Raw genomic sequence first — 22,625 nt, forward strand, 5'->3', positions numbered from 1 at the left:
TGATTTTTTTATATATTTTTCATTCCACAGTTAAATATAAAAAACTTATTTTTTATTTTTTTTTTTTATCCTTTTGAGAAACCAAACATAACCTTGATTTTCCTATTTTTAAAGATCTAAGAAAATATTTGGTTTTTAGAAAATAATGAAAAAAAATTAACATATTTTTTTCATATTTAATTTTATCATAAAAATGTAAAAAATTAAATATAAAATTTAAATTAATTAAAAACGATATATCTTTATATAAAAAAATTAAAATAAATATAATAATTTATTAACTTTAATCCACTTTTTCTTTTCGCCTTATTATTCTCTGTTTTTTCAATATTTCATTAGTGATAATATGCCTCCCTGAAATTCAAACGCGTGGAAGAGGATAAGCCAAAATCCTCGCAAGGTCGGGAGACTCTACGCCCATGGCAGCGACAATCAATTCCTCCGTATTGTCTTGTCGAAGCCCCAGAAGCATACCCACAAACATCTTTTGCGTTGCATATCCAACTTGCACCAAGGCATTCAACAGAGCTTCTGCAGTGTCTCGAGCTGTATTTGTGAAATGCAGCTCAGAAGAGAGTGAAAATGGTGGTTTCAAGGAGGCGTTGTCTGGTATGGTGGGCAAGCAAGTGGAGGAACTTTTGAACCGGGAAGAGAACAGGGTTTTGTTGGAGGGGTTGGAGAAGGCGTCGCAGAGAGTGGAGAAGGCGAGGAGGGAGCTGGCTGAGATTGAAAAGCAAGAGATTGAAGCTAAGCAGTTGAGGAATTACATCGAGCAGCTTGAAGGCAGAAGCTCCGAGGTCTGTTGCTTTCACAAGTTGTTCCTCTGTTGGGTGTGATTGAAAAATGCTGTTTTGAGTCTTCTGACTTTGTTGATATGAGGATTTTGGAATTTTGGTGGGTTTTATTTTCTGGGTAATTGGGATTTCTCCCTTTTGTTGTGTGTTTGATTTTGCATTGGAAAATTTTCGGAGGCTAAGCTTTACAATATGGTTTCTCAGTTGGGAATGATAGAAAACTTGTTATTCTGCTCTTTTGAAATGAGAATTATGGAATCTTGGAAGGTTTTAATTTTGCGGGTTGCAAGAATTTGAGCCGTTTATTGAATGTTTGATGTTGTACTGAAAAAAATTCCACCCTGTGAGAATTCATCGATGCAGGTTTAATCCAATTGATGCACAAGCTTAAACCTGCGCATTGAATAAGATATGAAATACGAATCATGAAATTAAAGGGGCATTCCCAAACTATGAGAAAGCATGGGCATTGTAGATGAACTGAGTTTATTTTGTCGTTCTACCTTTTTCCATTGAGCTCTGTGTTTTTATGGCTTCATTGATTTAAGTGATTGAAATATCCAATGTTGGCAATAATATCGAATGTCATGCAATTCAAGATTGCAGAATGCCAGAGGGAAATATTAGAAGCGAGAGCAAAGGTTGAAGAGGCAGAGCGCTCTCTGTCAATAAACATGGGTGAAGATGGAGATAGAGCTAGTTTCTTGGAAACAGAAAGCAAGGAAATTAACAAAGAAGAGGAGAGATTAGAGTCAGTAAAAGCAGCACTTGTTTCTGCCATAGTTGGTACCTTTGCAGGGCTTCCCATATTCTTAACTCAGGTGACCAGCAGTTCTCAGCTGTTACTCCCTTTGGCAATCAACTTTGTCAGCTGTGCATTGTTTGGGATTACCTTCCGATATACAATAAGAAGAGACTTGGACAACATTCAGCTAAAGACAGGGACATCTGCAGCTTTTGGCTTTGTTAAAGGTACTATTTATACCTATTTGCTAAAAAACAAAGATTTCAAGTATGTCAAAACTATAAGGGAAATGTTACATTTTTCCAACAACTTCATGACCAAGGACACTGCAGTTCAAGATTGATAGGAAGAATGGATTTTGCAATGCAGGTCTTGCTACACTTGGGGGAGGATCACCTTTGGAATTGGACGCTGGAAGCTTCTTGTCACATGCTTTTGATGGTGTCCTGTATGTATCTGAGAATCTTTTTATCTTTGTTTTTGCTGCTGTTGGTCTGGATTTCTGCTTTAAGATGAGGTTTTTAAGTCCTTTTCCCATCAAAAGTTCAGTTTCGAGGACCAAATAATGGCAAAAGCCACTCCACTAGATACCATGTTTCTCTGTTGAGGTTGATACTTATGAATATGCTATTTATGGCTACAATTCGTAATATGTTCTGTGGCATTTTTTCAAAATGAAAAACTAACATTCAGTTATCAACTTTTTTGTGTGATGACCAAGATAACTTGATCTTCTTAAATCCTAGGTTGTCAGGCATTGAGAAGTTTATGGTTCATGTATGCCAGCACCTACTCTGTGCTAACAACCTGGTTCAACTTAAGCCAAGCCTCAACCCCAATATTTGCTACTGGAGCAAACTGTATGGTTGTTAACCTTACCTTGACCCTGGTTGATGCCATGGGTTGAGCTAGAAGGATTAACTTGAACATTATCAGATAACATTTATCTTTTTTCCAGTACTCATTTGAAAGGATAAGCAACTTTGGTATCTCAAATATTACTATCTAGAAGTGCAATGTGTCCAATAAATCAAGATAACTGGCTTTTATTGTCATGATCTTTTTTTTTTTTGGATAGGTAAAAATGTGGCTTTTATTGTCATGATCAAATGCTAAAGAAATTAGCATTATAAATAGAGCCCAAATCATTATTATTATTATTATTTTATGAGACCCCAAATCATTAATAGGTTCATCATCAAATTGTCCTTTTGTCTTTTGCTCCTATGTATCTTGGTATACTCCATGTATACTCTTTCTTTAGCCTCTTTGGCTTTTAATGAATTTTCCTTTACCTATCAAAAAAAATCATCAAAACAATTATGTGAAAATTAATTTGTTGATCATCAATACAATTATATGAAAATGATTAATATTCATAAGATAAAAACAAAAATGCCACATGCATACCTTGCTCTACAATATTAATGTCATGCTATTCAAGAAACTAGTGTAAAACACATTCTCATCAAAATTTTCAACACATGTGAATCCTGGATCTTAGAAGTCCAGCCCACATTTGTCCATAGGAGTTCAAATTGGACATAGTGCAACCTGCTCAAGTTACAAATTTCCACATTATTGATGTAATGTTAGTGCAGATTGATGCTGAGCATGTGCTCATAAAGTACTATCTACTTTTGTGAAAAGATTTCTGAGTCATTGTCTGAAGCGTCCTCTCTGGAACAAGAGAAGGAGAACTTATTAATCATCCATGTGAAGGCAACCATCTGCATCAATACCAAATTCCCTTATCCTAGAGTTCCAAGGAACATCTGAATGAACTTTTGTCTTTGGTTTACTGGACTTGAAGGAGTCTGGTGGCTTAGCAGATACTTTAGATTCCATTAAACCCCATTCATAGCGTCCTAGGAAGTGTTTTTCTTGGTGAATATATTCCATGATCTTTTACTAGAAAGTCTGGAAGATACCTCAGGGAAAAGAAATGCATACAAAGAACAAACCACACATGAATGTAAATCCTGAAAGGTACTCCATTATAAAAATAATGGCTTTAATCAACAGGTCTACGTACCAAACATTGGTCTAAACTCATGCCATTTTCACAACTGGACAATTCTGAATCCTTCTCTTCTTCATCTGAAAAGTCATCTCTCTCAAACCTCTGATGCAAAGACACAAATAGTACCTTCTGAGCTCTTTCAATGGTTTCATTGGACTGCCTCTTTGAAGAGACCAGACTTAAAAATGATTGGTTCCAGTTGAGTTTGGTTGCGGTTGCTTGGAGAAAAACCAACCTTGCTGCTACTCGTCTCAACACCTTGAATTCACTGAGATAAGTCTCCCATATTAGTCTATTGCCTCGTGGATTCACTACTCTCATCTTTCCACTGATTGGGTCTCTCTCCTTTGCCTGAACTGCTCGAGCATAAACAGGATCTAGTCCTTCAGTCCTCCATTTCATCAGCTCCATCAATGCAATGTGTGCCTCTTCATCTCGTGTCAATCTCGTTATTGTTTTCACCACATCTTTCTCTTGCTCAGGAGTAAGGAACTTAAAGGGTGGAAGATACCTCCCACAGCTATCTTCAACAAGAAACAGGGGGTCCAGAACATAACTTGCTGCCCAAGCTGCATGGTAGTTTTTTGCAAACCTTCTGTTCACCAGCTCCATAACTGGTTTTTCATCCATCTCGAACCTGCTGCACCAGCCTGTGATTCTGCTCTTTAGTTCTTTCCATAGGGGTAGGCACTGGCCTAAACACAGCCTGTCTTCTTTGATCTCCTGCAGTAAATCTCTGATTATGCTGATTAGATTAGCAAAACAATCTAAATCTTTCCAGAACTTCGATTCTTGAACCACATCAGAAAGTGCCCTGTCTGATGGGTCAATGGGGATCACTTTTTCTGTAAAGCTGTGCCCAAATTTGTGAAATAATCGAGCAACATTCTCAACAGCTGAAATTTTTGCAGATGCCTGATCAAGGGAACTATATGGCCGCCGGGTCAGGCAGATGTTGAGACCATTATAGTGGTGAGATTCAAACTTCTGAATGATTTTGAGACAAATGGAGGCAGTGGTGGTGAAGAGAGGTAGATCTTTGGAGAAATCTCGGAGAAGCTTGTGGAGTGCCGTTGACTGACACGTGATGATCACCATCCAGTGGTGGCGTGTCTCTAGTTCCTGAAGAACTATGTTGTTGATGTTACCAACATCAGCGACAATTCCCGCACACCTGAAAACATCATATCCAGAAGTTTCAATGATTGTTGACCATAGTATGTCTTTGATGTAGTCTGAACTTGGGCTGTTTGTATTGAGGAATAAAACCTTGTGAAAGAGAGTGCTGCCATTGGGAAGGTTCAAACTGATGCTGGCAAAATCATCTGGGAAATCAGAATTGTTCCTCTTCTTTCCCTTTCCCCAGCCGTCGGTTGATAACTGGAAAAACATGGCATCTTGGAGTTTGCTCTTAGTCTGAACCATAATTTCTTCATACTTTGCGTCAAGTTTTGCACCAGTGATGTAACTTCTGTTGATACAAGGGAGGCCAAGGTGATTGAGGAAAGCTTTGAACTTTGGGTGATCTAGGGTAGAGAATGACACATGGCCACAGGACTCATAGAACCACTCTGAGAGCAAATCAAAAGCGGTATCTATTTGGGACTGGGTTAGTTGTGGTTTATCAGGCTGGCTAGGGAAGACTGGCTCAGAGGAACAGAAAGCAGGGACCATGGCCAGGGGAGCAAGCGGTGGAGGTAAGGCAAGCAGGTTGTGTTTTGTGGACTTGGGTCCGATGCCATTGTAGTTGACTTCAGGGTGTCGGAAGTTTGGGCAGCTCCCTCGTCTGAGATGCTCCGTTGCGGTTCTAGAAGGATTAGAAGCAGAGAAAAGGGCACTGCAGAGACCACACCGGAGTTTGACAGCTTTAGCAGTGCCTGTATCTTGGTTCTGGAAGAGAATAGGCTCCAAATGATACCAGTACCAAGCTCCCTTCCCTCTGATGGCCCTTTTCCTAACCATCACAAGTCCATTATACCTTTTCTGCAGATTTCTTGAGAACAAGTCATCTTCTTGAGCAGGAAACGTAGCTGCCATGTCGCCGGATCACAGAGATCTATTCCATTCCTTGCTCAGCCACTGCCAGTAACGACCAGAAGTGTGGAGGTGAAAACTTCAGAAGAAAGAGCATACACCCTCTCAACCTGGGAGGCCTTAATAAAGGATGGAATGGTGTATGGGACAAAAAGTGGTGGTTATAATGGTAGAAGCGCATTCCATTGCATTTCAATGCAAAGCAGTAAAAGTGGTTAAGCAGCTTTTGATTAGAGAAAGACTTGATAAAAAGCATGATGGTTATCATGGTGGGGTTGTTAATCAAGTGTAGTGAGTGGTGTAAATCCCAAAAGGAGGTTCATTGAAAACAAACAAAAAATAGACCATTATCAAAGGGATGGTTGGTCACTGGTAACTCTTGGTATGAGCTCATTGTGATGCATTTTCCTTGTCCCTTGGACCTGAAACAAAGCTATATGCCATATTTGTTGGTGGGTGGTCATAATAGCTTCTATCTGGCATCTTCCACTTTTTTCCATTTCAATACAAAATTAAAAAAAGGAAATGGGTGATGGTAGTAGACTTATTCAATCCTTAGATTTAAAATTTTTGGTTCGTCTACCACCAATGGGTGCTTGATGGAGATAATTCTCGGTAGCAGTTTGCACATGGTGTTTCTCCAGTTATTCTTATTAGCCCTTGGAGGGTGAATTTTTGAGGGGGTCCCATGAGGATCATTATGGTATGATAGTTGTTTAGAGGTATAATATTTTGTCTAGATTTTCGGTTAATCAGCACACATGGGTGTATTGATTATGCTGCCATTAAGGGTTTGAACTTGGGAAAGAGATGTATTTATTGCTTAAACTCTCTTTCTCTCAGGTGATGATTAAAGTGTTAGTACTCAATGGTTTTACGGCATCAAAATTCCAAAAGATGAATTGGGACACAGTAAGAGCATATTTGGACAAAGTTCAGGCTGAAAAATAGGTGGGTACAACTGTAAAGTTCACTCAGCAAACAGTGTGATTTTGGGTTTTAGATGCTGGTAGAACATTAAAATCAGATTTGAATTCGGTTGGTTAGAACTTAGAAGTTGGGATTTTAAAAAATGTACAACAATTTTGAAAAAATATTTTTTAAAATATGACAGTGTAAAACATATTTTCAAATCTATGATAAGTGAAAAAAAATCAAATTAAAAATTATCTTATGAAGATTTAAAAATAGTTTTTGAACTATCACATTTTAAAATTTATTTTTTCAAAATTCCCAGGATCTGTAAAGAGCAATTCCACCACTATTTTTGCCAACAAATGAGATGAGCCACCAGGATCAGGTTGTGTCATGTTCATTCTAAAGACGACAAATCAGCATATGGGTATCCAAAGATTTAGCCATTTCAACACAGGAGGCAGTAATAAGTAATAACACATTAATCCCACCCCTTACGGGCTTTCCAGTAAAAATGAGCTGCCTGAACTGACCGGCAGTAACATTATAATGACTTCCTTTGCTCTCAGGTAAGCTTGCTTTTCCGGTATTGTTGCTGCTGTTGTGTGCCTGAGAGTTCTTGTCAATGGCGTTTATGTTTTGGAAAGAGAGAACGGGCTAATTGCCAAATATTACAATACAGTCCCCTAATGCGATTCTTGACTTTCTACCATTGCCTTCTGTCATCTTCACCCTCATCTTCATTCAAGTGTTCAGGCTCTTGTGAGGGTTTTCTAGGAACACCCCACTGCCGAATCTCATTTCTCGATTGTTCTTCAGCCGAAGGCAGGCCTGTGTGCTCTTTCCTTTTCCCCTTGACATAGAAAAGTTGAGAGTGCTGATCAGACATGGATAACAAGTTTATACAGCATATGATAAGTTCAACGTGGGTTTTTTAGGTGGTTAGTACCTCCTTAGTGGTTCCTTGATGATCCTTCAAAGTATTCTTCTTTCCAGTTATCGATGAAAGATGTTTCTCAACCCCACTAAATAGTTGAAAGCCCTGAATATCTCCATTTCTGATGCTTGCTTCCAGCTGCCAACAGAAAATTGTTTGTTAAAAAAAATATGCCATGTACATACCACACTCATCAAGTGATCATTCATTGAACTAAATATTTTCTTCCTTTGCTTAACACTGGTATTATATATCCTTTAAATTTTAGGTTCACGGTTCAAACTTCATGCATTGAATAATTTAGAGAAGAGAACTTAGGAGGAGACCTGAGCCCTGAACTGTGATACATCCTAACATATTTTACAAGCAGAGGTTGGTGGTAAGGAAGACTGGGAAAACTTGTACCTGAATGTGAATGATGCAGAAAACAATGCTTGCAATGGGCAGCCAGCTGTCCTCAGGCAGTAGTGACAAATTTGACCTATTAAATCACAGGAAAATTTTGAATTTAACATCATACACTATGATCCTGGTGACACATTCACCTGAAATGCTACTAAAACATGCACTAAATATCAATAATCAGAACTCTGAAAAGTTCCCAAACAAAAAAAATAATAAAACTTCACACTGATAATTTGAGAAAGAATAAACTACTTGGATAGCTTTGATTTGGACAAGCAACAAAGGGGGGAAGTTTCCTATATCTGCCACAGAATCATCATGAGGTGCATAACTGTTTCCCTATTCCCAAGACCGGTCCAGTGCCTTACCCCATATGTTTAAGTTCCAAAATTAAAGGGGAGAAGAGTAAATGATTTTTACAGGCTATGACAGCTTCACTAGGATGTTAAATGTTTTACATAAATTTGCTTCATTTGCTTCAACATAATCCAAGAACGTGAATTTGAACTGTTTGAAAATCTTCTTGATCATAAAATGCCAAAAGAAGACTAGCTAATAGCTGGAATGGAATTTAAAATTTTATGACCCTGATGGCATTCCTCCACCACAGAGAAGAAACAAAGGTGGTCAGGAACAAAGATGATAGTTTGACCATGACACTGAAAACCTGTAAGATGTTAAATACATTTCAGCATCTTGGTTAGCAGGCAAGCCTGTTAATTGTTTGATCCTTCAGGCGGTGATACCATGCAGAGGCCATAATATCAACAACACCAAAAAAACCTCCTAATGAATCAATGACAAGAAAAATGTGTATCCAAGGTCCCTGTGACGTTCCTATGCAGCATCCAAGGAACCCAAACCATTGACACAGAGAAAAAGATATGAGTTTGAGGCTAAATTAGCCCTCATGGAAAAACAAATATCATCTTTAAGCAGTCTCTCAAACTTATATCCAAAATAGCCCTTTTGTTGCCTCGGAGTCATGTGATTTTATTTTATTTTTTTTCAATTATGTTGAAACGACATGTTCAAAATGCGGTTTCAGTGCAAATTATGAAACTACATTTTCAAAATGTGGTTTCTTTTGAAATAATAATAATAATAATAAACATCATGTTATCCACATGGACATAAAGGGACTAGAATGAATATAAGTTTAAAAGAATACTCACACTTGATATTATTTGGCCCAAAAAAAGGCAATTTTGGCTCCAAATCAAAAGATCTAGATGGAACACAGAAGGATGATGGAAGTTGACATAGAGAGCTAGCCCATCAATCACCCAACCCTCTTAGGCTGCAGCATCAGACAAAAGACAAAACTAGGAGCTCAAAAATACCTGATCCTATAGCAGCAAATAGAAAGGGAAAAAAGACAATAACTAGAAGCTCAAGAGTACCTCATCCTATAGCAGCAATAGAAAGGGAAAAAACAAAATAAGTTCAAAAATAGACTCAAATAACCAGCTAGGCAGAGTACCACATGGCCTTTAAGCAAGTCCTGCAAAGCATCTAATCACATTTTCATCTCCAAAGAAGAGCCAAGCACTGGCACTTGAAAGTGGATCATTGAGCAGATTGTGAGAATACATCCCAATATTGAATGTCAAAGACAAGCCAACCACATATCATTAAAGTCCACTCACCCAATTTTGACAGCCAATGCCTCCAGCCTTCAGGAGGCAAATATAGAAACCCAATGATTTGTATCATATAAGACCAAATATGACAATATGAGATCAGACCCAAAAAGAACTGATTCAGAGGGCATAAGCCTTTCCCAAGGAGGAGACAACCAAAATAAGTGTCTCAAGTACCATATATTCTAAAGGCTCATTTTGAAACCTAGTTTTTTCTTATAGTATCAACAGCTCATTCCAGCATTGTGAAGTCACACTACTTACTTGCTAGCGCGAAAATGAGCAAAATAATAAAGCAAATGCATTTCTACTTAACCTCCCAATATAGTGCAGATCAAAGGTGAGCACAAGTTTCTATTCATTCAAAGTTTAAACTCTAAACTTGACTTCACCATGAACCAATGCTCCGTATTTGATTCCAGATACTTAAAAAATGCTTTTGAATCTAAGTGAGATAACCGTCTTCAAGAGTTCAAAATCAAAGTTATGAGAAGTTGAACTAAACCTGAGATAGGGAGCCAAGTACACGATCGAATAAATAATGTAGCGCCTTTTCCCAGTATCCATCCAGGCGAACACCCAACTCTATCAAGAAAAAAAGAACACATCAGAGACCAGAACTCGAAAAAGCAGTCTCAATTATCAAACAAATACTTAAACAGCTCACCAGCCAATTGAAGTAAGGTATGAAACTTATGATCCCCATCACCGCGAACCGCGCATCAGTAGAATCAATTACAGTGTCGCCATCATCATCCGCACCAGAAGTGATTGGAAACACTAGAGAATTGAGCATACAAGCGCCGATCGCAATCGCGAAAGGTGCGTCCTGCGACAACTCCGCCCTGCACGCCCCCTTTCTAATCCTTCTCTGTAACAAAACGAGAACACAAGGGTTTCAGTACTGCTCCAATTGGTTGCTAATAATTCCGGGAAAAATAAAAAGAAAAAGGAAAAAAAGAAAGCTTAAGCTTTTTTTTTTCCCTTAAAACTGCCATCGGATCAACTGAGCCAAACAGTTGTAGAAATTTCCCGATGCTTTTTCGGGAACCAAACAGAGTTTAGGGATTTTACCTGGTGGAAACTTTTTCGAAGATTCGGGAATGAAGAAGCGAAGCCAGGAGGTCGTAAAAGATGAGGCTTCAACGAGAGGAAAGGAGGACAAGAGAACGCCGACGATAGAAGAAGAGAAAACGCCATGGCTCGAAGGAAGGGTTGAGGACTAACATGTGCTGGGTGTGAATCGTGTGATCGAGTGGAGGTTCGGCTACAGTGAGTCTCGAGTTTCTCGCATTTTGGGAATGGTGTCGTGCCCAGGCAGGGGGTCTCTGGATGCTCCAAGTCCACCACGTCAGCTTCCGGGCCCACTTTATTTGTGCCCCTCGTGGAAGAGGCTCCACCCAATTACCCAAACTGTGTACTTTTAATTACTTGGTCAATGAAATTTTGACACGTTGTCAATTTAAGAAATAATGAAATTTTGACACGTTGTCAATTATTTAAGAAATAAAAATGAGCCAGGGTATATTATGAAACTCAGAAAATTAAATCTCCCTTCCTCCCTTTTTGTTGTCTTTGTTCTGATAAAAATGTTTTTATTTTTTTTATAAAAATAATCTTCTTTTATTTAAAAATATATTATAAATACTTAAAATTTATATTAAAAATAAATTACTCTTCAAACAAAAAATATGAAAATAAAAATAAATTAAAAAATATAAGAATTTTATTCCTCCTAGCCAATTAATTCTTTAATTATTTTTCCTACAATACTCACCAATAAAAAAAACGTCAGGCTGAAGTTGCATCTAATCAGAAAATGTAACAGAAATAAAAAAAACCGTTTATTTGTATATCCATTGTGAAAACCGTTTTATAACGTTCGGTATAACAAAAATTTATTTAAAAATCTAAAATATTTTAAAATTTATTTCTCATAATTCTCAGTATTTATATAATTATTTTTTAAAACAATTTTTAAAAATATTTAAAAGCACTTAATTTTTTTTAAAAACACCAATTTTTTTTTGTTTCTATTTTCCAAATATCAGTGCTAACATATTTTTTTTCTTTTTTTCTTTTTTTTTTAGAAAGAAAAATATAATATTACTCTCTAATGTAAACATTAAAAGAAAAATATCAAATTTCATATTGCATTGTTGATCCAAACTCAAATTTTGTTTGATGTCAAACATGTGGAAGAAAAGGTTACAAGGACAAAAGCAACATCACCAAATTATCAACTACACCAACAGCCATCATAACGAGTAGCCTATTGTAATCAAATAAATTTCAACACACTACAGAAGAGGCTGGCCTCGGATTTTATTGGATTTGGCTTATTGAATTTTGGGTTTAAATCCCCTAGAGCTCTCTCTCATTGCTGTGACTCTTGGTCCAAGAAGATGATGGGGTTGTAGAGAGTTTCTGAATAGAGAGATAAGTTACCAAGTCCTAACCCAACGCTAACAAAATAATTGTTTTAACGTTATGTGCAGAGTTTAACATTACAAATATGCGATTTATAGGATACAAACCAATACCCCTGTGACTTTCTTCTGCGTCAAGACTCGAGAGCCACACTGGTTGAAGAAATTCAACTATTAAAACTGGGGTATAACTTGACACTGCACAGGGAGGTTGTCAACTTGTCATTTCTCTTTGTGCGAATAAATGATAAGGAATGACATCCCAACAAGCTGATTATTTTACGAATTTGGCAACTGGGAGCTAGAATCTTCCATAAAAAGACTTATTCAAGCAGTTGACATGCGTGATTATGGATTGCTAGCCTCGGCTTCTTTTCTACTGTCACCACCCAGATATAGATGGATAAGAGTGATTCGGGGAGTGGTGAAAAGGAAAAAGAAATCTGCAGAGTTAACAATTCTTTACCTGAATGTACACGGTGGTGAAATTTACAGATACTGAGAATTTAGTGTTTTCAAGCATCTCCTTCTCGTTTGTCCCCATCTTCTTCCTGACCTGACACAGCATTTAGCTGCTGCTGCAGCTGAGGAAGAAGTAATCAGATCATCAGTGTGAGGATTTAACAAAGCAATGTCTTGATACTGACATTGGGAAAACTCTCATCTGGTAAACAGTCCCTTCTATCCCAATTGGAGGATGAAGGGATAGGTATCTGCAGCATGTCCAGGGAGCAAGGTTGCACCGTTTTCTGTCTACCAGAAATCCTAGGTGAGTGGTCAATCCATTAACAGTTTGTTCTACCGCCCACTAGTCAAATTATCTCATCTCTGAATATTTCTCCTTTTGAAAATCATCACATTGGACTCATCAAAGAAATAAAAAGTGAGCAAATTAAGCAATAAACCATCTACTGAACTTACTTGCATGTATTTAAACTTCTCTGCTGTTAGTTCGTCAGTTAAATTAATCATCCTGCAAATTGAAGCAAATAAGAGAGAGATAAGGGATTGGCAGAAGTATCTGATAAATTTCAAATGCACAAAAATGAAGAACATTTAACATGGCTATTCGATATAAGGTTAAGATGACCAACCTAGCCTGAAGCTCAGAGACTTTCAAGAGAAGCAAACGCTCCCTTTCAGAAGCCCCTGGATCTACCTGTCAAGTTAGCAGATTAGGGCAAAGATGGAAAGAGTTTCCGGTTGATAGTTAATCATGGTGCCTTCAGTCCAATCGAATAGAGAGAGAAACAAGCATAGAAATGGTCAAAGAATTATTAAGAGTTCTAATTTAAAGACAACAGACCATATCAACAAAGAAGTCATAAACCATCAAGTTACTATTTTAAAGACAGATGCATAATCAATTTAGAGATGACTTTTATCTGGTGTTTTTTCCCCTCTTTATGAAAAAGACAAAAAAATGGAAAACACTGGAAGTCCACACCCCACCATAACACACCACACACTTTAAAATGATTAATAATTGCATACCAAATATACACAGATGCACCTCATGACAAAGACTCATTTTCAACAGGAACAAATTGCCAATAAAGAAAACCAGTTAAAAGCCAGATTACGTAAAACATACTTACATTTCCATTGTTTTCTGAACCACGAGGTAACGGGGGCAATTTGCCATTTTGAGAAGCTGAAACAACAATGGATTACTTCAGTCGAACTTTTTCAACATCACTTTCACTAATAGTTCAACACAATTAGACTAGATATCCTAGAAGTGATGGATGGTCCACTCACCATCTACTATCTCAGATGATTGCAAGCTATTCAACAAATTCGTAATGAGATCCTGGTATCAGAAAATCTATTTCCAGTAAGAGCAAGTTTAAAAACCTGAGCTTATGGAAGCAAACATAGTGTGGAAATCAATTATGCCTTACCTGTTGAAGTGAGGTCTGCTGAAAAAGATTCTGAAGGTGAGGCATGAGAAGTGATGCGGGTACATTACTGTTGCTAAAGTCCTTTGGTGTAGTGAGCTGAAAAACCAGTGTTTAGCATCAATAAGATTCTATAATACTATGGTGATTAGAGAAATGATAAATAAGGGATAGAAAATCTTCTATTTACAACTGTGACATGGCCAATATACATATTTTGCCGCAAGTAAGATATTCACATAGAAACATTCAGGATGTGAAACAATCATAAAATTGTTCTGGAGTATTACTTATCCAATTTTATCAATTATAAGCAATTAGAAGCTACAGCCACTACATTGAAAAGTCTCAAGCAAGTGACTTTGTGCATGCAAATATATGCACTCATAAGCATGTGTGCACACAACATGCAAGACCCACAAGCATCATGCATTTTCTTTGCTTCTTCTCCAAAATATTTTTGCTTACTTCAGCTTCTTTTTTGTGCATCCTTGAGAGCTCATAAATACTAAGAAGATGAATGTGGTGATGACAAAATTTGTATTCTAATTAGATTAAATTATAAAGATATTCAAAAGGCTAGTTTATGGAGTAAAACATATTAGACAACCAATTTTCCTAAAAGCTTAAGTTTGTAGGATTTGGTCATATATCATGCTCTTTAACACCCTCTCCACAGGCCTAGAGAACCCACAGGCCCATAGGCAACCACAATCAGCCTCTTTTAGGCTTATGATAAAAAAATTGAGGAAATAAATATTATGTGGTGAGACTTGAACACATAACCTCCCACCAAATGAGACCAATTTTCCCAAAAGTTTTATAAGATTTATGTCCATAATGTTCTTACAAACAAAATAGGAGAATCTTTGATGGCCTAGGGCAGACAGAATTGCAACTGAACATTATTTTATATGAATTATTTCTTTCAGTTGTCAGATACCTGGGTTATGCCCCCTTTAGGCACTTTTTAATTTTTATTTACCTACAAAAAAAAAAAAAACGCAAGGAAATTCAAAAGGCCAGTTGACAAACCATTGGTTTAGAATCAAACATCCAATCACCAACACTAGCAGACTTCCTGAGTGGTGATCCCTGAAAATCACATGAATAGAACATTGTGCAATAAGTGGAAAGCAAAATGCAGATATTTCAAGGAAATTCTTGCAAATGTTGCCCACTTACCTGAGAGGATCGGCGTGCAACTGCACATAATGGAATATCCTAAGATACATATTTTTAAGTTAGTGGCAGTCATTTAATTGGATTTAACAGAGTATATGGTTTTAAATAGAGTGGAATGGTGATGAAGGATCCATGTACCCAACCCAAGAGGTTAGATTAAGGATGAGTTGACTTGGGTTGTCTAGAAGTTAATATGATAAAAGCATCACAAGAATAGAAATGTACCTTTACAAGATCTACGTTCTCAGATGTTACTGAGAACCGTCCTTTTATTTGCACCAGATTGGCCTTTGACTTCTCCTCCAAAGAATCTCTGTATCCTATTAGAGGAGAAATATTCAATGTAATAAGATTTACCAACCAATGACAGTACTAATTTAGTTGTTGCTATACTAAATGCAAATTTAAAGAATTGGTTACCCGCTGAAGATTTTATTGGAGCAGATAAACTGTTTGCTGAAGCTCGATTCGGAAGCATCAATGGACCACTAAAGCTTGGTGCTCGCCGTACTTCACGGTTAGCTTTCTCAGTAATAGGTTGAATTTCATTCTCGGACCTGATAATTAATAAGGCACCAACTTTAACTTGAATTCTGAAGCATAAAGTGATAAAAATCCCTTGCAATATCTATATATCTATCTATATATATATACATATATGTGTGTGTGTCGCACAAAAGTAGGCGGTAATTCTCACATCATGTACCACGAAGGATTATTAAGGGGGAGAAAGCAAAAAATAAAACCTATCAACATTGTCTCACCCTAACAGAGAGGTAAAGAAGAGACTGGACCTCCACTCTGACTTGTATGCTTAAGAAAAGATGGCAAATTCAAACGCCTAAAAAATATCTAAACTGTCACTCTGGTTTCATCTCTACCACCTGTCTTCGCCATAGGTTACTTAATGCACCAAATGTGGTAGAAAGTCATATTAGCTTGAAGCTAATAGGTTGGGAGCCAAAAGCAAATGTGAAATACATGAACTTTTTTAAACTGCCACAATGGATCATGAAACTAGAAAACAAGCCCTTTCAAATAAGAGAAAAGGATCTTTTTCTATTTTTAGAATGAGGGACCAAGGGATTGTTTCAGGAAGAAATAATCCTTTTCCCACAACTCCTTGTACTGTATTACCGTATCATGTTTAGATTGTTATATAAAAACAATTATCCAACACATACTGCCAAGATTTGATATTGGAGCAATCTAGCACAAGACAAAATTGAAAAAAGTGCAAATATAACCACCACTTTATTTTTATTGACTTGCTAGAAGATTTTGTCATAATTGTAACCTATGGCATAATATAGGCAAATTAAGGAAATGATGAACCATTATGAACCTTTCAAAGGAGCGCCCCCTGTCTGACAATGAATGACTAAGCACAACACCAGGCATCAGGGGTCCACTCTGTGTCTGGCGACCTTTCACCATCTGAGTTTTAGTCTTGGCATTGACCATGTCCTTCTCTGAGGTTGATGGCATCATCTCAGCACTTGATATATCCTTTTCCTGACCAATTTTCTCTTGATTGCTAGACTCGAGTGAATCACTTCTCAAACTCTTTCCCTTTTTGCTCAAGCACTCTGCCTGTGCTAATTCATCACCAGTTATTCGTCCTCTGCAATAACATTACGTTAACTAAAAAGATCTACTCAGAATAGAATTGAAAAGGTTCAAATACTCACATTAACAGACTAGAAATAAGATTTTTCCCTACTCATCATTCCTACAACAAGCACATTTATTCCAATATTTCACACATTACCACAATTCCAAGTTATTAACTTAGAAGGACCTCACTAACAGAGAAATATAGCAATATTTTGAAAGAAATTAAGCAACACTGCATCCTTGGCTCAGACCAAGGGATTACTTAGCTCTGATGCAAACCAGATCATGCCTGTCATTCATCAAAAGATTTTTATACTGAAACTGCAAATAAAAAGATGCAGTTACCACCATTGAAGAGTTTAACTGTGAATTATGGGTATCAAATTTCAAATGATTGTGCCTGATAACAAGATAACAAAATGAAACTCTCTGATTTATTGGTAATATAGTCTTCACTATGCACTTCAAACAAACAAATTCTGATCTCAAAGACTGAACATATTCAAATGGAGCACAGACGATAGGATTATCCAGGAAATCGTATAACCACAGATTCTAGAGGATTTACCTGAAAAAATTGTCATTAGTGGAGATTGATTTTCCCAAACTAGATCTGGAATCAGATGAATCCTGGCATGGCAAACAAGTAGTCTATGAGCTGATGCACTTTAGCATGCAAAATTTCAAATGAAGAACAAGAGATGGCAAAATCTCAAGAAAACATCATTTAATCTGGCATATTGAACTGAGCTTAAAAACCGCATAAATGCTCATAGAGGTTTCAGAATTTTGATCACCTTATCAATAACAAATGATTTCATGCTTTCATCTTCTTCCCTCATTTCTTGTATTTCATCATCATCTTGTACCTTCAAGAAGGTAAAAGACATCATTTCAGATTCACTGATTAATAGAAGTCAACAAGAAAAATACTCAAAAGGATCACTATCTTAATATGAATTGACAGATGATAAGTAACAAAACTTAACATACCAATGATGCTTGTACTTTTAAATCCTCGATATCAAAATTCCAGGCACTGACACCTCTCTTGTACTCACTCTGACAAGAAGAAGATAAACATAACCACCAAAAAAAGTGAGCCTCGGTACCTCTGAATATAACAAATTTCCTGTTATTTATTTAGCTAATTTTTGTTTATTGCAAAATACACAAAAGAGCAGCACTAATTGACCATTCAGATGACAAGACTCCAAAAAAAACTCCAGAAAGAAAAGTGGAGAACCCACTGCTCATATGAATCTTTATGACTACAAGGAACACATCCATCATCATGTCTAAATTGACATGGTTGTATATCTACTATAAAGGCACTGGGCGTTTAGCAAAGCAAACTCTTAAAAAAAAAAAAAATCATTTATAAGCAGCCCTTCTTTGTATTAAGAGGGGCGAATGGGCAAGAACAACTAGTTCATTTATATGCAGTCTCGAACCTGTGATATGGCCTCTTGTTCTGCTGAAGGCATTTTTTTCAGAGCCAGTTGTGCAGCATCTTTAAGCTGCAAGATTTAATTGAGTTTATTAAGCACCAGGAGAAGCAAAAGCAAAACTCAGCTGAATGCAGGGCAGCTAACCTGAAGGGCTTTCACACGCTGCCAAAGTGGTGGCAACTCAGCAAATAATTTCTTTACAGAAAGTTCTGGAGGCTTAGCTTGCTTGAAAAAGGAATGTTTTAGTAACTTCTCAGCAGTTGGCCTTTTTGTTTGATCTTTCACCAAGCACATTGCAACCATTTCTTTAAAAGACTGATCACAACTGGAAATCCTCTAATTAGAACATTGCTCTGTAAGAAAACACAACATAGCAACTACACTCGAACCATTGTGACTGACTTAAACCAGGTAGCAGTGCAAATGTGTGATTCCATGTTCCAATTTAAGTTACACTCAGTTTAGAAAATAAGAGAAAATCACACCCAGTTGTCTCCAAACCAATTCCTATCCAGAAAGAACACAATACCTTAGAGAACTTCTTATCACGGTCATAGTCAAGTCCAGGAGGAGCATTCTGTATGGTCATCAGAAGGACCTATTGGCAGGAAAGAGTGCATAATATGTTAAGAAATTTTACTACAGCAGTTTCCATCAAATCATTCCTGAGCAAATTCTATATTATATCTGTAAGAATATTCGTTTTTAAGTTTCTTTAGGAGGAAATAAATACCTTCATTGGGGGATATTTTGAAAAGGGTGCATGACCATGAGCCAGCTCCAGAGCTGTTATGCCAAATGACCAAATATCAGCCCTGTAAAAGAACAATGCATTAAGCAACCAAATTATAATCCAATGATACACAAAAGCAATCAGCAAGCAAGTCTATGTAGGTAATACACCCCCACCCCAAGACTGTTTGTTCAACTGATGAAAATCATCACCCAAAGAAATAAGAATTATAATTAAATGATCTACAGCCTTAAATGCAACTTGAATTTACCTAATTGACAAGAGATTTCTTCTTAGAACACCTAAACAAGGGTAGGAACTGTGACAGAGATGATTCCAAAGACAAAAATGTCCAGTGAAATACTAGTGCATAAACTTTCAAAGATAACCATATTGACACAAGCAAATCTAAAAAACTATTGCCATTTGAAGAGAGAGAATCCTGACTATTTTATAGTCCCACCCTTACCAAATTTGAACTATTAGATTGGATTCATATCAACATCCAATCTGTTGGCAGGCATACAAAGATGGCAGGACAACCTCTTTCAAAAGGGAAACCCAGAAGTTCAAACCCAGAAGTTCAAACCCCATATCCTACTCCTAGGAGAGGATGAACATATGAAAGCAGGAAGGAATCTTATCACTAAGATTTCATATTGATAAAATGAAATTTGCTGGGAAATTCTTAGTTCTTGATCAAAGGTTTAGAATTTTCATATGGATACTCACTTGAAATCATATCCACTTCCTGGTTGCAAAACCTCGGGTGCCATCCTGTAAAACAAAGATAAGTTGAAATCCCAGACATGTGAAAAGGAGTAGCAAAACATCCACCCTCACACAAGAAAAGGAATAAGGCAAGATTTGACAAAATCTCACCAGCATGGAGTTCCTACAAAAGTATTTCTTGAACGTTGTCTATCACCTTTGTCAAACATGCATGCTGAAACACCAAAATCGGCAAGTTTTACCACTCCATTACTGTCAAGTAGTATATTTCCAGCCTGCAATGACAAAAGTTAAAACAAACTAAACATGTCAACCTCCCCACCTAGGTGATTAAAGAAAATTAAAGATTTTATTTAACTACTGGAATAATGTCCAATTGTTCAAATTACCTTAACATCCCGATGGATATGTCCATGTCGATGGAGGTACTCCAAGGCTTTAAGAGTCTCTTTCAGGATAGAACCAATGGCTGACTCTTCAAATCCATCCGTATATGCTATCTTCATGAGGTGTAAGCAAGAGCCTTCTGCCATGAACGGCATGACCACCCAAAGATTTCTTTCAACAACAAATGAACAGTATGCCTTTATTACATTTGGATGGTCAATCAAACTCATTGTTTGAGCCTCCCTACGTATGTCATCCTACAAGAGAGATGCATCCATCAAGTAAATCACTTAAGATCATTCTTTCTTTTATAACAGGTTGTCACCACTGCAAATAAATTGACACATCTGCCAACTGAACTGATTACAAAATTTCTAACTCAACACAGCTTAAATTGCAAAATCTAGTACTCAGAAACTCAAATGGGCTTGCTATAAACCTAAAAATGAAGGAGGGTAACCAACTAGAAACTATAAATAACTGAAAGCACTGCAAGATGTGAAACGACATGGGCACTGAAACAAGTGTGGAGCAACCATGTTGACAATACATAAAATGACTGCAACATATGTGTTGGACAAGCCTGCTGTCAAGGATTCCCATAATAGGCTTGTTCACCAAAAAGAAGATATGAGCCCATCCTAATTCAATAGAATTTTCTAAGCACACTGCCCCGGTCAACTTTTTACATGAATATTTCAAAATAAGCAAAGTTTCGCGGCAGAACATACTATATTATAAAGCTCCAGTTTAAGACCCCTTTTTTTTTGGATAGGTAGAGCTCCAGGTTTAGACTTGCTATATTACAAACATTCCAGGTAGGCTATGCTATGTTACATAGACCCCTCATTCCACCTGACAATACAAAATAAGGGAATTGAACAGCATCCTATGTATTTGGAGATTATACAGATCTAACACCTAGACATTTCCATGTAATGCTTGCAGGAAGTAGACTGCAGTACAGAGATGATAAGAAATAAGCAGCTGTGATGTTTGAAACAAACAAATTGAGAATTCCACAGTTCAAAAGGCTATTCCACATCCTACTCCCCAAAATCAATTATCCATAGTTTCTCGGACGGGAACTTCCTTTGCAATCTACGCATCAAAATCGAACCCTTAGTACTCCTGTCAATAATCATAGCAGCCCACACAAACTTAATTAACAAATCAGCTCTTTGTTTAGGAACTCAAGGACTCCACAGCGGTTCGTTGCCAAGAATAAATGAAATTAAGCAATTCAAACGCACGCTTTCACCAACCACTCGAAACAGAGAACTCTGAGATCTCAATTCTCACTATTCCAACTCCAAAAATGAAACAAAATCAACTGTACAGTCATATCCAAATCATAAAATCGATCAAAAGTCAAAACAGATCCCAACCACACCACAACACTACAAATCACACAACAAGATCTCATGTCAAATCACACTGATTCAGCTGAAAACACAGTCAACTAAACAAACACGAATCCCCAAAATACACCAAAATCACAGGAAGCAACAAAAAAAAAAAAAAAAACAAACAGACCCACCAGATTGCTATTGCAGCGATCGAGATCCAAACACTTAACGGCCACCACTTCATTGAAAGGAAGATAGATCGCTCTGTACACCGTCGCGCTCGCGCCGTAACCGACCTCTTCGAGGAGCTTGTAATCGCTAGGATTCGCACTGTAGGTTTTGTGAGAAGTCCCCGTCCGGGCCATTCTGCCCATACCACGGCCGTAAACCACCAAAACGCGATCGGAAAACCGCCGGCGAGTTCAGATACACCTTCAGAGTCGTTCAGAGAAGCAGCGGTTGAGCGATCCGTTGACTGCCATTCGAAGCGATAAAGAGGATGGAAGGACCGGGGTTGGGTACTTGAGCCTCGGAGGTGTGATTGCTGACGTGTCAGAATGTTGCTCTGGTGATTGAGATACTGACACGTGGCTATGTTATTGTAAGCAACGGCTGGGACCTCTCTTTTCCACGCTTTAGTAAACTTGAGGACTTTTCCTTGATTTTTTTTGGCATCGAATCCTCAATTTATTTCATATATTTTTAATCTCATAAATATTATCAATAATATCAAATTATGGGTTAAATTATAATTTAAATATTTTTTAGGACTCATTCAACAAATAAGGCTTTTCTGTTTTTTAATTTTTGTGAAATATTTGTATGCATCATAGTAGTATTTTGTTAATCAAGAACCATAATAATTTTATTTGGCTAAAAGCTTACAGTATTTGAATATTAAATTATTTTGGTTATACTTTTAATTGTTACATGATTAAGAAAGTGATTTAAAAATCTATAAAACATTAATAAAAATTTATTATAAATAATTTTTTAAACTTTTACAATTATTTTGTAGAACTTTTTTGAATATCAAGTGTCTTATGGTTACAAGTTTATTGAATAAAAGAAAATTTATATAGACAAAGAAATGTAAAATTAATAATAAATAATAAATAAAATAAAATAAATTTTGATTATTTACATAATTCTAAACAATGTTTTAAGATTTGAATTAAAGCCATCAAAATCTTAATCGGTAGTCTTTTTTGTGATATTTTACATCGGATAGAAGATAAAAGTCTTGACACTATATTAATACAAGTCTTTCTTAATCCTATAGATGCGTTTTAAAGTTGAGAATATTCATTTAATCTCAAGCGGACAATATTTATATGATTAAATA

At 36.8% G+C, this 22,625-nt stretch overlaps 3 protein-coding genes across 8 annotated transcripts; 1 reads left to right on the plus strand and 2 right to left on the minus strand.

Moving 5' to 3' along the window:
• Window positions 1–316: 316 nt before the first annotated feature.
• Window positions 317–6,148, plus strand: LOC100244479 (uncharacterized). Of its 3 annotated transcripts, XM_059742710.1 has the most exons (5): window positions 317–797; window positions 1,394–1,766; window positions 1,909–1,987; window positions 4,045–4,245; window positions 4,474–4,572. In XM_059742710.1, the coding sequence occupies exons 1-4, from the start codon at window positions 420–422 to the stop codon at window positions 4,229–4,231; spliced, it is 1,017 nt and encodes a 338-aa protein (XP_059598693.1). In that variant the 5' UTR covers window positions 317–419; the 3' UTR covers window positions 4,232–4,245; window positions 4,474–4,572. The 3 variants fall into 3 exon arrangements, with proteins under 3 accessions (XP_059598693.1, XP_010659962.1, XP_059598689.1); XM_010661660.3 differs by lacking the exon at window positions 4,045–4,245 and having other exon boundaries at window positions 4,474–6,148; XM_059742706.1 differs by lacking the exon at window positions 4,474–4,572 and having other exon boundaries at window positions 4,045–4,439.
• Window positions 6,149–6,935: 787 nt separating this feature from the next.
• LOC100266795 (uncharacterized) lies at window positions 6,936–11,331 on the minus strand. Its single transcript, XM_002280715.4, has 6 exons — window positions 10,571–11,331; window positions 10,164–10,367; window positions 10,002–10,081; window positions 7,854–7,929; window positions 7,461–7,586; window positions 6,936–7,364 (listed from the first exon to the last, which is right to left on the minus strand). The coding sequence occupies exons 1-6, from the start codon at window positions 10,694–10,696 to the stop codon at window positions 7,218–7,220; spliced, it is 759 nt and encodes a 252-aa protein (XP_002280751.1). The 5' UTR covers window positions 10,697–11,331; the 3' UTR covers window positions 6,936–7,217.
• A 284-nt stretch (window positions 11,332–11,615) lies between these two features.
• Window positions 11,616–21,849, minus strand: LOC100249628 (serine/threonine-protein kinase BLUS1). Of its 4 annotated transcripts, none has more exons than XM_010661674.3 (23): window positions 21,472–21,789; window positions 19,934–20,188; window positions 19,695–19,819; window positions 19,545–19,589; window positions 18,813–18,894; window positions 18,609–18,677; window positions 18,224–18,394; window positions 18,083–18,148; window positions 17,622–17,690; window positions 17,426–17,497; window positions 17,197–17,258; window positions 16,357–16,635; window positions 15,432–15,568; window positions 15,237–15,331; window positions 15,012–15,050; window positions 14,862–14,921; window positions 13,830–13,925; window positions 13,687–13,738; window positions 13,524–13,579; window positions 13,020–13,084; window positions 12,847–12,898; window positions 12,392–12,509; window positions 11,616–12,301 (listed from the first exon to the last, which is right to left on the minus strand). In XM_010661674.3, the coding sequence occupies exons 1-22, from the start codon at window positions 21,652–21,654 to the stop codon at window positions 12,441–12,443; spliced, it is 2,199 nt and encodes a 732-aa protein (XP_010659976.1). In that variant the 5' UTR covers window positions 21,655–21,789; the 3' UTR covers window positions 11,616–12,301; window positions 12,392–12,440. The 4 variants fall into 4 exon arrangements, with proteins under 4 accessions (XP_010659976.1, XP_002280701.2, XP_059598699.1 ...); XM_002280665.5 differs by having other exon boundaries at window positions 11,616–12,304; XM_059742716.1 differs by lacking the exon at window positions 15,012–15,050 and having other exon boundaries at window positions 21,472–21,849.
• Between the last annotated feature and the right edge of the window lie 776 nt (window positions 21,850–22,625).

This window comes from Vitis vinifera, chromosome 2 (genome assembly GCF_030704535.1).
Source record: "Vitis vinifera cultivar Pinot Noir 40024 chromosome 2, ASM3070453v1".
NCBI lineage: Eukaryota > Viridiplantae > Streptophyta > Magnoliopsida > Vitales > Vitaceae > Vitis > Vitis vinifera.

Bases quoted from the DNA above. Each gene is read 5' to 3' on its own strand.
- LOC100244479 (XM_059742710.1), top strand. From the start codon at position 420: ATGGCAGCGACAATCAATTCCTCCGTATTGTCTTGTCGAAGCCCCAGA. The intron at 798-1,393 runs GTCTGTTGCTTT...ATGCAATTCAAG, and splicing joins TTGAAGGCAGAAGCTCCGAG to ATTGCAGAATGCCAGAGGGA. The intron at 1,988-4,044 runs GTATGTATCTGA...TCTCTTGCTCAG, and splicing joins CATGCTTTTGATGGTGTCCT to GAGTAAGGAACTTAAAGGGT.
- LOC100266795 (XM_002280715.4), bottom strand. From the start codon at position 10,696: ATGGCGTTTTCTCTTCTTCTATCGTCGGCGTTCTCTTGTCCTCCTTTC. The intron at 7,930-10,001 runs GTTTAGTTCAAC...GTGATTTAATAG, and splicing joins TACTTGGCTCCCTATCTCAG to GTCAAATTTGTCACTACTGC. The intron at 7,587-7,853 runs GTACAAGTTTTC...TTCTGTTGGCAG, and splicing joins TCTGCATCATTCACATTCAG to CTGGAAGCAAGCATCAGAAA.
- LOC100249628 (XM_010661674.3), bottom strand. From the start codon at position 21,654: ATGGGCAGAATGGCCCGGACGGGGACTTCTCACAAAACCTACAGTGCG. The intron at 19,590-19,694 runs GTGAGATTTTGT...TTTGTTTTACAG, and splicing joins TTTGTAGGAACTCCATGCTG to GATGGCACCCGAGGTTTTGC. The intron at 13,580-13,686 runs GTGAGTGGACCA...TTGTTGTTTCAG, and splicing joins ATCATCTGAGATAGTAGATG to CTTCTCAAAATGGCAAATTG.